At 38.9% G+C, this 13,766-nt stretch overlaps 1 protein-coding gene across 1 annotated transcript in view; it reads right to left on the bottom strand.

The window, feature by feature from the left end:
- TTN (titin) overlaps positions 1-13,766 on the bottom strand; it is a 277,029-nt gene that overhangs the window by 81,311 nt on the left and 181,952 nt on the right. The window contains exons 198-227 of the mRNA XM_070422663.1: positions 13,327-13,735; positions 13,066-13,190; positions 12,694-12,960; positions 11,648-11,917; positions 11,251-11,553; positions 10,853-11,155; positions 10,408-10,595; positions 10,202-10,316; positions 9,812-10,096; positions 9,560-9,711; positions 8,729-8,876; positions 8,396-8,573; positions 7,802-7,923; positions 7,401-7,688; positions 7,000-7,296; positions 6,702-6,888; positions 6,122-6,237; positions 5,730-6,029; positions 5,240-5,539; positions 5,041-5,146; positions 4,741-4,937; positions 4,352-4,657; positions 3,975-4,253; positions 3,090-3,389; positions 2,687-2,989; positions 2,210-2,572; positions 1,585-1,887; positions 1,151-1,450; positions 417-713; positions 27-311 (exon numbers count right to left, since the gene is read on the bottom strand). Of these exons, the coding sequence (XP_070278764.1) occupies positions 27-311; positions 417-713; positions 1,151-1,450; positions 1,585-1,887; positions 2,210-2,572; positions 2,687-2,989; positions 3,090-3,389; positions 3,975-4,253; positions 4,352-4,657; positions 4,741-4,937; positions 5,041-5,146; positions 5,240-5,539; positions 5,730-6,029; positions 6,122-6,237; positions 6,702-6,888; positions 7,000-7,296; positions 7,401-7,688; positions 7,802-7,923; positions 8,396-8,573; positions 8,729-8,876; positions 9,560-9,711; positions 9,812-10,096; positions 10,202-10,316; positions 10,408-10,595; positions 10,853-11,155; positions 11,251-11,553; positions 11,648-11,917; positions 12,694-12,960; positions 13,066-13,190; positions 13,327-13,735 (7,392 nt within the window). The remainder of the gene's footprint in view (positions 1-26; positions 312-416; positions 714-1,150; positions 1,451-1,584; positions 1,888-2,209; positions 2,573-2,686; positions 2,990-3,089; positions 3,390-3,974; positions 4,254-4,351; positions 4,658-4,740; positions 4,938-5,040; positions 5,147-5,239; positions 5,540-5,729; positions 6,030-6,121; positions 6,238-6,701; positions 6,889-6,999; positions 7,297-7,400; positions 7,689-7,801; positions 7,924-8,395; positions 8,574-8,728; positions 8,877-9,559; positions 9,712-9,811; positions 10,097-10,201; positions 10,317-10,407; positions 10,596-10,852; positions 11,156-11,250; positions 11,554-11,647; positions 11,918-12,693; positions 12,961-13,065; positions 13,191-13,326; positions 13,736-13,766) is intronic.

Below are 13,766 nucleotides of genomic sequence, written 5' to 3'. Positions count from 1 at the left end.
CTAAAAATCCATGTAACATTCCTTACCAAAAACCTCTACCCTGACTGCTGCAAATTTGGAACCACAGCTATTGGTAGCTGTAATCACATATCTGCCATGATCTTTTCTCAATGCTTCCTTGATAATTAGTTCAGATTTGGTTCCAACGTTCTCTATTACAACACGGTCTTTATCCAGTTCTCCTTCTTCTATGGTCCACACTTTGGTAGGCACTGGACGGCCAGTTACCACAGCTGGAATTCTGAGAGTCTTCCCAGCCATTATTTGTATTCCAGCCTTAACAGAAACATCTAGTTCCACAGATGGAGGCTCTGTTGATAGAGAACAGTCAAACATTAGCCCAAGGAAGAAGGGGGTGGGGGATGAGCCCATACCAGAAAAGTAGCCATAACCTTGATCATATAACTTTCAAGTACCTTGAGGTTCAGCCACAGTAACAGGTCCCGTTTCTCCAGGTGGTCCTTCACCCGCAGCATTGACGGCACTCACTCGGAGTTTGTAATCAGCACCCTCTCGGATTTCTTTGACAGTGTACTTACGGACCTTGATCATCTTCTCTGTGCAGCGTGACCATTCATTTGTCCCAACCAGTTGCTTATCGACAAAGTAGCCAATAATTTCCCCACCACCATTGAAAGCTGGGGGTTCCCATTCTAGTTCAATAGTTGTGGAGCTTGTGTCAGTGACTCTTGGGACAGGTGGTCCAGGTGGAGCTAGAATGAATGCAGATATACAAATCAAAACTCACTGATGGTTTTAAAATGTACAGTAGCTTACCTATCCCACTTGTTTTTCATAGGGCATTGCATGTAACATGGGTAAGTACTGTTTTGTGAAACTTTTAAGTTACATATACAGATGTTTAAAACTTTACAGTGTAGCCTCAATATAGTGTCCATAGTCACTGCTATATTTTGTTTGATTTTCCAGTTTTATTGAAATATTAGTAACATATATGTAGGTTTAAGGTATATAGCATGATTTGATACATGTATATATTGTGAAATGATTACCATAACTTATTAACATCTCTATCCCCTCACATAATTACTATTTTTGTAGTGATAATATTTAAGATTTGCTGTCTTAACAACTTTCAAGTATATAATCACCATGTTGTACCCCACTTTCTTCTGAAGATGTTACTTACAGATGGGATCATGTGCTGTTTTGGGATCTGAAGGGGGACTGAACTTTCCAGGTCCAGCGGCATTTTCGGCACATACTCTGAAGACATAGGTGAGTCCTTCTAATAGGCCTTCTACATTGGTCTTCAAAGCATTCAGAAGGTTTCTGTTGACACGAGACCAATGTGTACTATTAACCTCACGTTTTTCAAGCCAGTAACCCAAGATGGGGCTGCCATTGTCCTTTGGTTCATTCCATTTCACTAGCATACTGTTGCTGGTAACATCTTCCACAATGGGCTTATCAGGGGCATCAGGTGGTTCTGATTAAAGAAAAAATAACATATTTGAATTAATTCCCTAGTATGACATAAACATTCAAATTCAAAAGCTGAGACAATGTATATAGCAGTGCATATGATCAAGAGGCAAAATTTAGATGCTAATGGAACCTTACCAAATGGATCTTTAGCTGTAAGTGGCTTTGAAACACAAGGTGGTCCAGGGCCAAACCTATTTTCAGCTCTTACACGGAAGAGGTACTCTTTTCCTTCAATCAGTTTTGTCACTGAATATTTGCAATGTCTGAGTGTTGAAGTGATAATAATCCATTCTGAGTCAGGTTTTGTCTTATCTTTCTTTTCCAAGGTGTAGTTTATAATTTCACTGCCACCATCATCAAGGGGTGGTTCCCATTTGCAGAGGACTGAGTTCTTTCTAATATCTTCAAATACAAAGTTGATCGGTGGTCCTGGTGTATCTAATATTTCAAAAGAGAATGGTGATTAAAAATTTGTGTAGAAATGGTTTCAGCAGAAAATTTAAATGTTAGCGTGTTTCCTTTGACATAAACGTTTGATTTTCCTATATCTGTCTATCTTTGTATCACATTAGCTAATGAATCACAAGGTTGGTTGATTTCTTTTACATAGCCAGCAGAAAAAAAAAATGGGACTAAGGATTCCTTGCTGGAGCCTTTTCCCACTTCTTTTAACTGCCCCCAAACAAACTTTTTATTTGAGTTTTACTAAAACACTTATGTTGACTGTCTTCCTGTGGGAAGGGTAGTTTTAACTACTTACCCAGCACAGTGACAGTACAAGGAGCTTTTGCGATACCATGGTCATTTTCAGCTTTGATCATATACTGGCCATGGTCTGGTCGAAGAGAATCTCGGACACGTAGCTGAGATTCTCCTTTTTTACTGCTGTCAATACTCAAGCGCTCCACCAGTGGCAGGACAAATGGTTCTTCTTCTTGAACTTCACCCTTCTTTCTCCTAACTGTGGGTGCTACTCGTTTTTTCATTTCTTCTGGTGTAAGCACATTTTCATCCTTTAGCCATGTAATAGTTGGGTAAGGTGACCCAGAAATTGTTGCATCAAGTGCTATTTCATCACCTCGTCTTACTTCTAGACTTGTTCTCATAATGACTTTTGGGGCATCTGTAGTGATGAAAAAACAGTAATTGTTTTCAATTCTGATTAAAATATCTGAAAAAACATTATTCTCATTTATTTGATAATGGGAAAACACCAACCCAATTAAACAAAACTTACCAATAGGATCTACAGCTTTGGTTGGAGGAGTGGCCCGAGAAGGTTCACCAATACCAGCAGCATTTTCTGCTCGCACACGGAACTGGTATTCCTTTCCCTCTTCAAGTCCTTTTGCTGTATAGGTCAGGACTGGTACCAGGTGTTCATTGCATCTCTTCCACCTTTCTTCACCCTTAGCAATCTTCTCTATGATGTAACCCATTATCTTGCTCCCTCCATCATACAAAGGTGGCTTCCATGTAATAGTCATTGCCTCAGCTGTAGGATTATGAACCTCAACATCTATAGGTGGATCAGGGGGCTCTGAAGAGCAAGAGAAAAACTGTTAATATAGGAAAGTCCATTTTCTTAAAATTAATTGCATATCAATTCCTAGCTATATTACATTCATGCCAAAACTTACGCTTTGGATCTTGAGCAATGACTGGATTTTTTAGTTCAATATATTCGCCTCCACCAATCTTGTTGACAGCTTTAACACGGAAGAAGTATTCACCATTCGGTATGAGGTCTTTTACAGACCAAGATAGTTTATTCTCACCGGACATGACTGGTATATATGTCCTCCTTCCAGCTTCTCTGCGCTCCAGGACATAATGTAGAATTGGGCTTCCACCATCATATTCTGGTGGTTCCCAGGTTAATTTACAAGAACTCTTGGTCACATCACTTGCTTTAATATCTTTGCATGGTCCAGGTAGGCCTATTGAAAATAAAACTTATAATTACTATTGTAATCTGAAAAGTCATGTTACTAGTATACTCTTTCTCTAAGTGGGACTATTCGCATTTTGGGTGGGACAATCTTTGAGATACAGGAGTGTCCCTCACACTGCAAGTCATGTAGTATCCCTGGCCCCCAACTACTAAATGTCAGTAGCTCTCCCTGAATCTTTGTTCTCAGAAAAAAAATGGCCTCCAAGTTTCCAAACACCATTTGTGTTTTTGGGAGGAGGGGGCAGAAAATGTTACTACCCCTAGTTGAGAAGTCTATGGAACAATGCAAAGACAACTAATAGGAATATTGGTTATTTTAACATTCTTTGGGTATTCTATATCTTTTGCTTAAATTAGTACTTCACATGCAGAAGTAATTTAGTCTAATCAGAGTTTAACTACCTATTTTGTCTCTTTACAATTGTTTTGCTTCTCATATTGGAAGAAATAATCTGAAAGGACATTTAGCTTATAAATGGCCAATTCATGAAGGAATTTATACTAACATGACAAAGTTAACTATTTTCCCAACACATGAGGAATGACTGGTGTTTTATCAAAGAATGCTTACCTATGACTTTGACATTGATTGAGGCAGTTGCTGAGCCAAGCTTATTTTCCAGTGTAATAGTGTAAACTCCTGCATCTGCATGGACACTCTTGGGAACTTCAAGGTTTGCTGAGAAGTGATCGCTCTTCATTGTTAGTCTATCACTTGCTTTAACTTCTTTGCCATCTTTATGCCAACTAACGGTTGGAACTGGGACAGCTCTGAAGGGAACAGGAATGCTTAATTTTTCACCCTCAATAACAACAATGTCATGAGTCTCCAGATCAATTGTTGGCTGGCCTGTAAGATATAAACCAAAAGAGGATAAAAGAGTATGTCAAAATGCAATGCATGAGTAAAGCCTGTTTTATTAATTATAAAAGGAACTGTGTTCTTACAGTCTGGGTCTTTGGCAACCACATTTTCGGAGAGTTCAGATGGCTCACTGACACCAACAGCATTGACGGCTCTCACTCTCAGAACGTACTCCTTATCGGGAACAATACCTTCTTCAACCTTGAATTTTAAGTCTTTTATGGGGCGAGAATTAACTCGCATCCATTTCTCAGTGCCTACTGGACACATTTCAACATGGTATCCTATAATAGGACTTCCACCATTTTTCTCTGGAGGCTTCCAAGCAATGTCAATGTGTTTTCTTCCAGCATCAGTTACATGCAGGTCAAGGGGAGGTGAAGGAGGACCTGAAAAAAGAGTGAACCATTAATATCCACAATCTCATCATTAAGCTCCAGACAATATTCTTTGTATAGTCAGCACTACTTACTTCTTGGATCTTCAATTGACAGAATTTCTGTGGGTTCACTTGGGTGACCAACTCCAGCTTCATTTTCTGCCCGAACCTGAAACTGGACTTCTGTGCCTTCAATGACGTCAGTTACTCTGAAATTACAGTCTGGTCCTGCAGTCCTTCCAGCTTTTACCCAGCGAGTACCTAACTTTTCTTTCTTCTCAATAATGTATCTATCAAAATAACAAAGCATTTCATTAGCATCAATAGAAAAAACAAAGTTAAGAATTTTCAGCCATTTGTAAATTATTCTTTATGCATTAATTACAATTCTACCTCTGTATTGGTCTTCCACCATCATTTTTAGGTGGTTCCCACTTCAGGTCGACATGTCGTTTTGTCACATCCACAACTGTGAGAGCATAGGGTGGTCCAGGGGTGGCTGAAAACAAAACAGTCAATGGTTAGAAAAACCAGAGGGAACAGTGATAATCCACAACAAATGGTGTCATAGAGATTAAGTTAAAGAGCATACTGAAGGTGTCTTTGGCCAGGACAGAGTCCTCAATTTCACAATAGTCACTTTGTCCTATGGCATTTTCTGCAGCAACTCGGAACACATATAAAGCGCCCTCTGTCAGTGGGGTTACTGTGCACTTGGTGTCCTTGACAGTGGTGTCTACTGTTTGCCAGCCTTTTCGCCTCACGTCTCTCTTTTCCACAATGTAGTTGGTGATGGGGGATCCTCCATCTTTCTCAGGGACTGTCCACTTCAGGTCTGCTGTATTTTTGGTGATATTAATAACTTCAAGCCAGCGAGGTGGTGATGGAGGATCTGAAGAAGAATAAAAGAAAAACAAATTTAATTTTTTATTGTCCAATAATCAGTTTTCACTAAATTATCTAGGAAGTTGTATGGCAAGGATGAAATAATCTAGTAATGAGTTTTTCATATTTTCTCATATTGTAGTTCTGAGATATACTTTAGGAGAATTCATATACCCTAAACATCAAGAATGACTTACATAGCTTCTCCCGACAAAGCACAGGGTCGCTGGGTTCACTGGGTTCACTTTCCCCAGCCTTGTTCACAGCTCTAACTCGGAATGAGTATTCCTGCCCTTCCATGAGCCCTGGGAGTAAATGCTGAGTGGTGGGAACTCCTTCAGCCACTCGGACCCAGTCATCCGTTCCAGTCTTCAGCATTTCAATGACATAAGACTCAATCTTTGCCCCTCCATCGTGTTCTGGCTTTGTCCAACTCAATACCAAGGATGTTTTGCCTACATCTTTCACGGTTGGTTTTCCAGGGGGCCATGGAGGATCTGCAAGCCAATGAGAGGAAATCAACATTTAGATTTGTCAAAAGGAGATAGTATAAGCTTCAAAAGAATCACATAAAATATGTAAATAGTACCTATGGGATCCTTTATTAAGATTGGTTCAGTTGATCTACTTGGTTTTCCAGGCCCAGCAAGATTTTCAGCCAGCACACGGAATCTGTATTTTTTCTTATTGGTGAGACCTTTCACTCTGGATTTGGAACAAAATGCCAGTTGAATACCATGATAAGAAGCAGAAACCTCTGTTTATTTTACATAGAAGAGGATAATTTGTTTAAATTGTGAAAAACTGATTTGGAAATTTAACTGAAAGCACTCCAATATAAAAAAATTGCTTTTTAACTATCACACACTTTAGATTTGGCTAAATTTATCAACTTAATTATAATACTATAACAATGATCATTATCATAATATCCTGGAAGACCAAACACTTTGAAACTTCCAGAAAGTTAATATTTTTTAGTAACTTAAATGTGTCCTTGGTTGGAACTCATATCAATTTTCAAATTATGTGCTAATAGAAAATATAAGTAAAAATAATTAAAAAATTATAGTAATATATAATCAGGTATAATCAAAAGGAATACTAAAGAATAAACATTTGTATGCACTATAATAGTTTTAACATCTTGATAGAAATTGTGGGCATACCTGTATGTTGTGTCCTTTATTGGCATCTTATTGCATTTAACCCATTTATCGGTATCAGGATCTAATCTTTCAACCCAGTACCCAGTGATTGGGCTGCCACCATCATCGTCTGGCTCACACCATGTGAGAGTCACTGCATCTTTAGTGATATCAGAAGGTTCCAGGCGAGTTGGAGGTCCAGGTGGATCTATAGGCAAGATAATGATATGTGTTATATGTCCTGTATATAAATATAACACCTAAGTCCAAGTTTGACACAAGCATCTTTTTTCTCGCCCCAACTGATTGAGAAACTTACCAAACTGAAATTTGGCTGTTATAGGAGCGGCCTGAACTGGCTCGCCAACACCGTACATGTTTTCTGCAGCAACTCTGAAGAGGTATTCTTTATTGGGTGTTAATTTGGTTGCCTTGAAATTCGTATCCTTGACAGTTGATGAGAGCTTGTGCCACATATCACTGTCTGTTGCTTTTCTCTCCACAACATAGTTAGTGATTTTAGATCCACCATCATCTCGTGGGGGGTTCCATGTTAGAAGACATGACTCGTTGGTCACTTCTGTGATGTCAAAAGCAGCTGGTGGTCCGGGTTTATCTATGGATGACATTATACATGCAGGAAAAAATAATTTAAAATGTTTTCTTTGAAAAGGTAGCTGCTATGAGTTTGCCTATTTTTAAAGCAAGAGCCTCCCTTACCTAGGACGTTCACTTCTACCACAGCGGTGGCCCGACCACAGGCGTTCACAGCCTCAATGATGTATGTGCCAGTATCACTTCTCTTACTATCGACGATGGTCACTGTGGATTTGTTAGGAACATTTTCAATGGTGATTCTATTGTCCTGCTTCAGAAGCTTATCAGCCTTCGTCCAAGTGATTTTAGGTTCAGGTTTCCCGGTTACAGTGGCAGGAAGTTCAATCTTAGTTCCTGCTTTCACAGTGAGACCGGCAAGGAGCTTCACGTCAAGGAAAATTTCTGGAGCCTCTGAATTAGAAAGAGATTATTTACAGTGTTAACAAGTTCAAGCAGAAGTAAAGTCAGAGGCCTGGCTGATAAAATTAACAAACAAGTAAACAAACAACAACAAAAATAAATACCCTGAGTGTCCACAGCCTGGATTTCATCTGTGGGTTTGCTTGGTTTGCTAGCACCTAGCCTGTTCAAGGCCTTCACGCGGTAGGAGTACCATTGGCCTTCTTCAAGACCTGTTACTTGCATTCTGTCAGAAAGCAAAATAGTTCATTTTACTATAATGCATACAATCTGTTCCACTGGGTAGTATTCATAATATTTCCAAAATTCATACCCCTAAAACAATAGTATTCTTTAAATCAATTCTGGGTTGCTTCAATATTGTAACTAATGAAAACCCTGAGTAGGGGATTAGTTCAACAGCAGCACTTTTTAACATTAGACAGGCACAACAGGGGAATCCTCAACGAAAAGTACCTAACATTTAGATTTTTTCCAAAAGAAAGCTCATTTTAGTAACAGTAAATATTTACTCTTGTGCCAAGATTATTTTAACCATGACCAGGGATACAAATAGAAGTTGTTTTGAATGCTGAGGGTTATTCATTTCATAGTAGGGAAAAACTGTTTCCTAGTTCGTACACACTAAGAAGGTGGCAAGTAAGTTGTTGACTTTTTCTAGCAGCTTAGTTATTAGAAATATGATTTAAAAAACATACTTTGTTTCTGCAACTGGCTCTCCACAGGCGACCCATCGATCAGAACCACGTGGACATTTTTCAACTAAATATCCTTTGATACGTGAACCACCATCATATTTAGGTGGATCCCATGTTAGGAAGATGCTCTTGGCTGTTCGATCTCTCCATTTAACATTCTCTGGTGGATCAGGTACCGCTGTAAGATTTTAAAGAGAGAGTCAGTCTTATATAGGCCATCTATGAAATCTTCATATTGTCACCCTATGTATTTTCCTCATAATTTCAACTCCAGGTCTAAAGCAAACACAGGTAACAAGAGGTTAGGTGAGAAATCATTAAGGAAGTACTCACTTGCAGGAGCTGACATATTTACAGGTTCATCAACATATGCAGGTTCTCCAGGGCCACACTTGTTCCGAGCACAGACTTTAAATAAATATTCTTTTCCTTGAACAAGATCAGGAACTGTGAATTCTAAGTCAGTCACAAAGTCCATAACCTGGGACAGATAAATACAGTTAATTAGTTGTTTCCCAAAACCCTTTGCCCAAGTCAGAAGATTTTTTTTACCACGAGCAGGGATACAAATGGAAGTTGTTTTGAATGCTCAGGGTTATTCATTTCATTTTAGGGAAAAACTGTAAAGTAATATATAAAATATTTGACCCTTAATATAAGGTGAATCTGTTTCATGGTTCATATACACTAAGAAGGGGCAAATAAGGTGTTGACTTTTTCTATCAGCTTAGTTATTAGAAATATGATTTTAAATCAAGATAAAAATACTAATGAGTATAAACTGAGGGGAAAAAATGGACAGATTACACCAACTAAGGTAATCTAGTGGAATGAGAAGTATGACCACCAGAAAGAATTAAATACCTAATGTCCTTAGAATGGCTTATAGCTTAATAGGGGCATATTGGTTACTAATAGGTACCTAGTAAGTGGTTATGTTTTTGTTGTTGTTGCTGTTACTTTTATAAAACAAACCTAGTTGAAAATTTGGTAAGGTTCACAAAATAAGGCAATTATATCAAATCTTGGTTGAGCTACCTCAGAAAGCATTAGCATTAATGCATTTAAAAAAGCATCACAGCAAGGTAAAAGTAAAAACATATAAACTTTTCATGGCATCCCAGAATTATGAGATTTCCCTACTCTCCCTACAAAAAAACTCACTTTAGTCCATGTTTTCCGGCTGACTTCTCGCTTTTCAACAAGATAGCCAGTTAATGGACTTCCTCCATCATCATCTGGTGGCTCCCAAGTCAAATGTACTGAGTCCTTGGTTATGTCACCAAATTTCAGTTCTTTGGGTGCACTTGGGCGAGCTGAATAAACACAGTCAGAAGTCAATATCATTAATAGCTTGAACCAAGATTTATGAATACTGTCAAATCACTTTAGATAACAAAAGGTTAAGTAACTTACCAATTACATTGACATCAATTTCCCCAGAAATTGCCTTCACAGGATTTTCCAGTTTCAGTGTATAAATTCCCTTGTCTGGACGTTCACTTGGAGAAATGACAAGTTCAGCATAGGCAGATAAGGTTTTCATTTTCACACGATCCCCTTCTTCTAATACTTGATCTCCTAGAGACCAGGTTGCAGTTGGCCTTGGATAGCCTGTACTTGGAACCAGGATCTTGATAGGATTTGGGACAATAATTTCCAGACCATCTTTAAACGCACTTAAGTCCATTGTTGGTTCAACTACCAAGAAGAAAAATGAATGAGTTTCCAGTATTATACTTAAGTCCCTGCACCCTGAAGTAGCTATGTGCTGTTCCCAAATCTAAAAACAAAGTATACACTTACCAAAAGCATCATCAGCAGTTAGAGGACCAAGAATTTCAGATGGATCTGAAACACCAGCTTCATTTTCTGCAGATACTCTATATAAATATTTATTTCCTTTTTGTAATCCCGTAACCTAAAATTATGAATCAAACATTTGTAAAAAACATATACATTTAAATGCATGATCATACACTGAATATGGTTTTTAGATACAAATGCCCTACCTTGTAGGTCAGTTCAGGGACCAGTTTCATATTGCAACGGATCCATTTATCTTTCCCTTCTTCACATCGCTCTATTATGTAGCCCAGGATTGGGCTTCCTCCATCTTTCAGAGGAGGTTCCCATGTGAGCTGAACTGATGACTGAGTCTGATCTGAGGAATTTAGGTTCACAGGAGGACTTGGTCTCTCTGGAGTGAAAGAGTTGGAGCAGTGACAATGTATTAAGGCAGTGCTGGAACCATTTCTATCATCCCCATTAAAATACCAGGTTCACTGAGTTCATTAAATAGAAGCAGTAGGAAGTCTACATTTCTATGATTTTCAAATTTTCCTGATGTTCTACCTTTTCATTAACTTTAATTTGATTTATTTTAATTGATAGGTTTAATTTCTGGATTTCATGAAGGTGTTAGGGCCCCCCCACCCTTTTTTTTGATGGGCTTACCAATTGGATCAGCAACTTTGACGAAGGGTGTGGCTGCACTTGGTTTCCCAACTCCAATTCGGTTTTGGGCTCTGACCCGGAAACTATACTCCTGTCCTTCCACCACATCAGTGACTGTTGCCGATAGGTCTTCAGCTCTTACTGTCATGGCAGTGTCCCACCTGATAGAAGTCTTGTCCCTTAGTTCAATGACATAGTTTGTGATCTCAGCACCTCCATCATACTCCGGTGGTTCCCATGTCAATGAGACACCAAATCTATTCACATCAGTGATGGTTACATTCAGAGGAGGGCCTGGAACATCTGGATTTCATCACAGAAAAAAAATATAGCCTTTGGTTATATCAGGGATAAAAGCAGAGATAAGCTACTCTGCAATTTATTTTAAAAATTCTTACCATATTTGCTCCTTGCTTCTACCGGGTTGTCAGTCTCTACTGGCTCACCAGTGCCAACTCTGTTTCTTGCACTCACACGGAATAGATACTCGACTCCTCCTTTTTGTAGTCCAGTGACAGTAAACTCACAGCTGTCTGCCCGGTCAGTGGCCAGAACCCAGGTCTTTCTCTTGATGTCACGTCTTTCAACAACATAACCTATGATTTTGCTTCCACCATCAGTTAATGGTTCTTCCCAAGCGAGGCCCACTTCACCATCAAATGTTTCTGTCACTTCTAAGTTACGCACTGGTCCAGGAACATCTGAAATGCACATGTAATTTTTTTTTTTTTTTTAGTGTGTTACCATGCTTTTAGTTGTGCTTTGCCAATTAAGTCCAATTGACTCAGGGCTTACCAATAACTTGTAAATTGATGAACGCTTCTGCTTTTCCATGTTTGTTCTGAAGCACAACTTTGTATCTCCCTTTGTCTCCTTTCTTGGCTTCTAAAATTCGGAAGGAAGTTTGTTCAGCTGTAGTATCTACTGTTTTTGATGACAGAGCTTCATTTTCTTTAAACCACTCAGCTTCTGCTTTGGGGTAGGCATCATAGGGCACCACCATTGTCAGAGGCTGGCCGACATCAACCACAAGGTCTTGATCAGCTGTCTTGATTTTAGGTGCCGCTAGTGAGAAAAGTAACATGTCAATGCCTTTGAGTTATGCCTTTGTAGTCCAGCTACACCACAGCTTCTTTACTATGCATTTGTTAGCAAACATTGGCTACATAACCTTAGATGTATATCACAGTAACTTTTCAGCAGAGCACACTGAGTTTAGATTTCTCATATTGCAAATGATCAGACTGGAGAATAGAGAATTAAGGATAATATAAAACCATCAAAGCTCTATTCTTTGCCAAAAGTAATAACAGAGGACTAAATATAGTGCAAAACAAGTTTTCCATTAAAAATAAATAAATTAGGCACCTCACACTTAGTTCAAAATAAACCAGACACCATTTTTCTTATGTATAAGATAGACACTAATGGCTTTTTCATACTAACAACCTATAAGGAAGTCTTAGAAGCTTAAGTCAAGATGAGAACAGGCCTAAGAGGCCCGACAGGGGTTTGGAAAACAGAAGAGAATTGGGTTATTGCAAGGTCTGGGTTTGCTGGGAAGATTCTCAAGGTGCTAGGTTAATCCTAGAAGGTAGTGAACAGCTGCCATGTGACAAAGATTGTTCAAGATTCTGGTGTGTAGAGAGGAATGCTATCCATTTCCCTTTACTCAGGACACTTTGTTGTAAGAGAAATTAGCATAGTTAACATGAGCATAAGGTTTAATAGGAATAAAGGGCGTTCACAAGCATTATCTCACTAATTAACCGTGAAACCTGAAACTTACACAGTATCTATGACATTGTGGGGATGTTTGAAAATAAAAGAAAGGAACTTACCTGCCAGTTCAAGCTTAGCTCTGGCTTCTTTGTCTTTGGCAATAAATCTGTATTCACCCTGGTCCCGGGGCTTAATATCACAAATCTGTAGCCTGTGTATCTTTCCTTCACTCATCATCTGGTGCTTGTCACCCTGGACAATGATCATGTTATTTCTTAGCCACTGAACTTCCACCTTATCTTTGTTGAGCTCAGCCAAAAAGATAACATCAGCCCCGGGGGCTTCGAGAATATCTTGGGGAGGCCTGATGATCTCAACAGGGATTTCTGAAAAGAAAATGTGAGATCATAATCCAAATATGTTTGCATTTGGAGTAACAACTTTCATAAACTGATACTAATACTAAAATTGTCCTTTCATTTAATACGTACCTTCCACAAAGAGCCTAGCTCGTGACTTCCTGTCTTCTACTCCACAAGCATATTCACATTCATCATCCAGTCTGCAATCTTTGATAATGAGTCTATGTATACTCCCATCTTTTTCAAATTTGTATCTAAAAGGAGAGGTTGATTTACTGGTTAGCTTGCACAATGACCGCTAAATTGCCAAAAGTGTGTGTGAGTGTGTGTGTGTGTGTGTGTGCGCGCATATATATCAACAGAAATAGAGCTTAAGAAGCTTTTGCTTACTTTTTGCCTTCTTTGATTTCTCTCCCATTTCTGTACCATTTTACATTTGCTTTCTCTCTGGACAGCTGGCAGGAGAAGACAGCATCATCAAACTCGGTGACTGTCTGGTCTTCCAAGTTTTCCACAAATTCTGTAGGAGCTTCTATGATGAGAAGCTCAGCGACAGATTTATCTTGTCCAGCAGTGACAATGTATTCACCCTCATCTGGGAAGCCACAGTCTTTAATAATGAGAGAGTGCTTATATTTATCGACTCTGTATAAAATGCGGTTGTCAAAAGCCACTTCTTCTCCATTTTTGGTCCATTTCAGTGTTACATTGAGACGATTCACCTTGCACCAGAATGTGACAGATTTCTTTTCCATTGTTTCAATATCTCTAAGAGGCTCAACAATCCTAAGGTCTTCCTCTGTTGTAAAGAAGAATAATGTTGATTTTGT

The sequence above is a fragment of the Myotis yumanensis genome, unplaced genomic scaffold, assembly GCF_028538775.1.
Source record: "Myotis yumanensis isolate MYYU_CA2020_CCGP unplaced genomic scaffold, mMyoYum1.0.hap1 SCAF_8, whole genome shotgun sequence".
Taxonomy (NCBI): domain Eukaryota; kingdom Metazoa; phylum Chordata; class Mammalia; order Chiroptera; family Vespertilionidae; genus Myotis; species Myotis yumanensis.
Note: the sequence above shows the minus strand (reverse complement) of the source record. Positions and strands in the feature narration are given on the sequence as shown.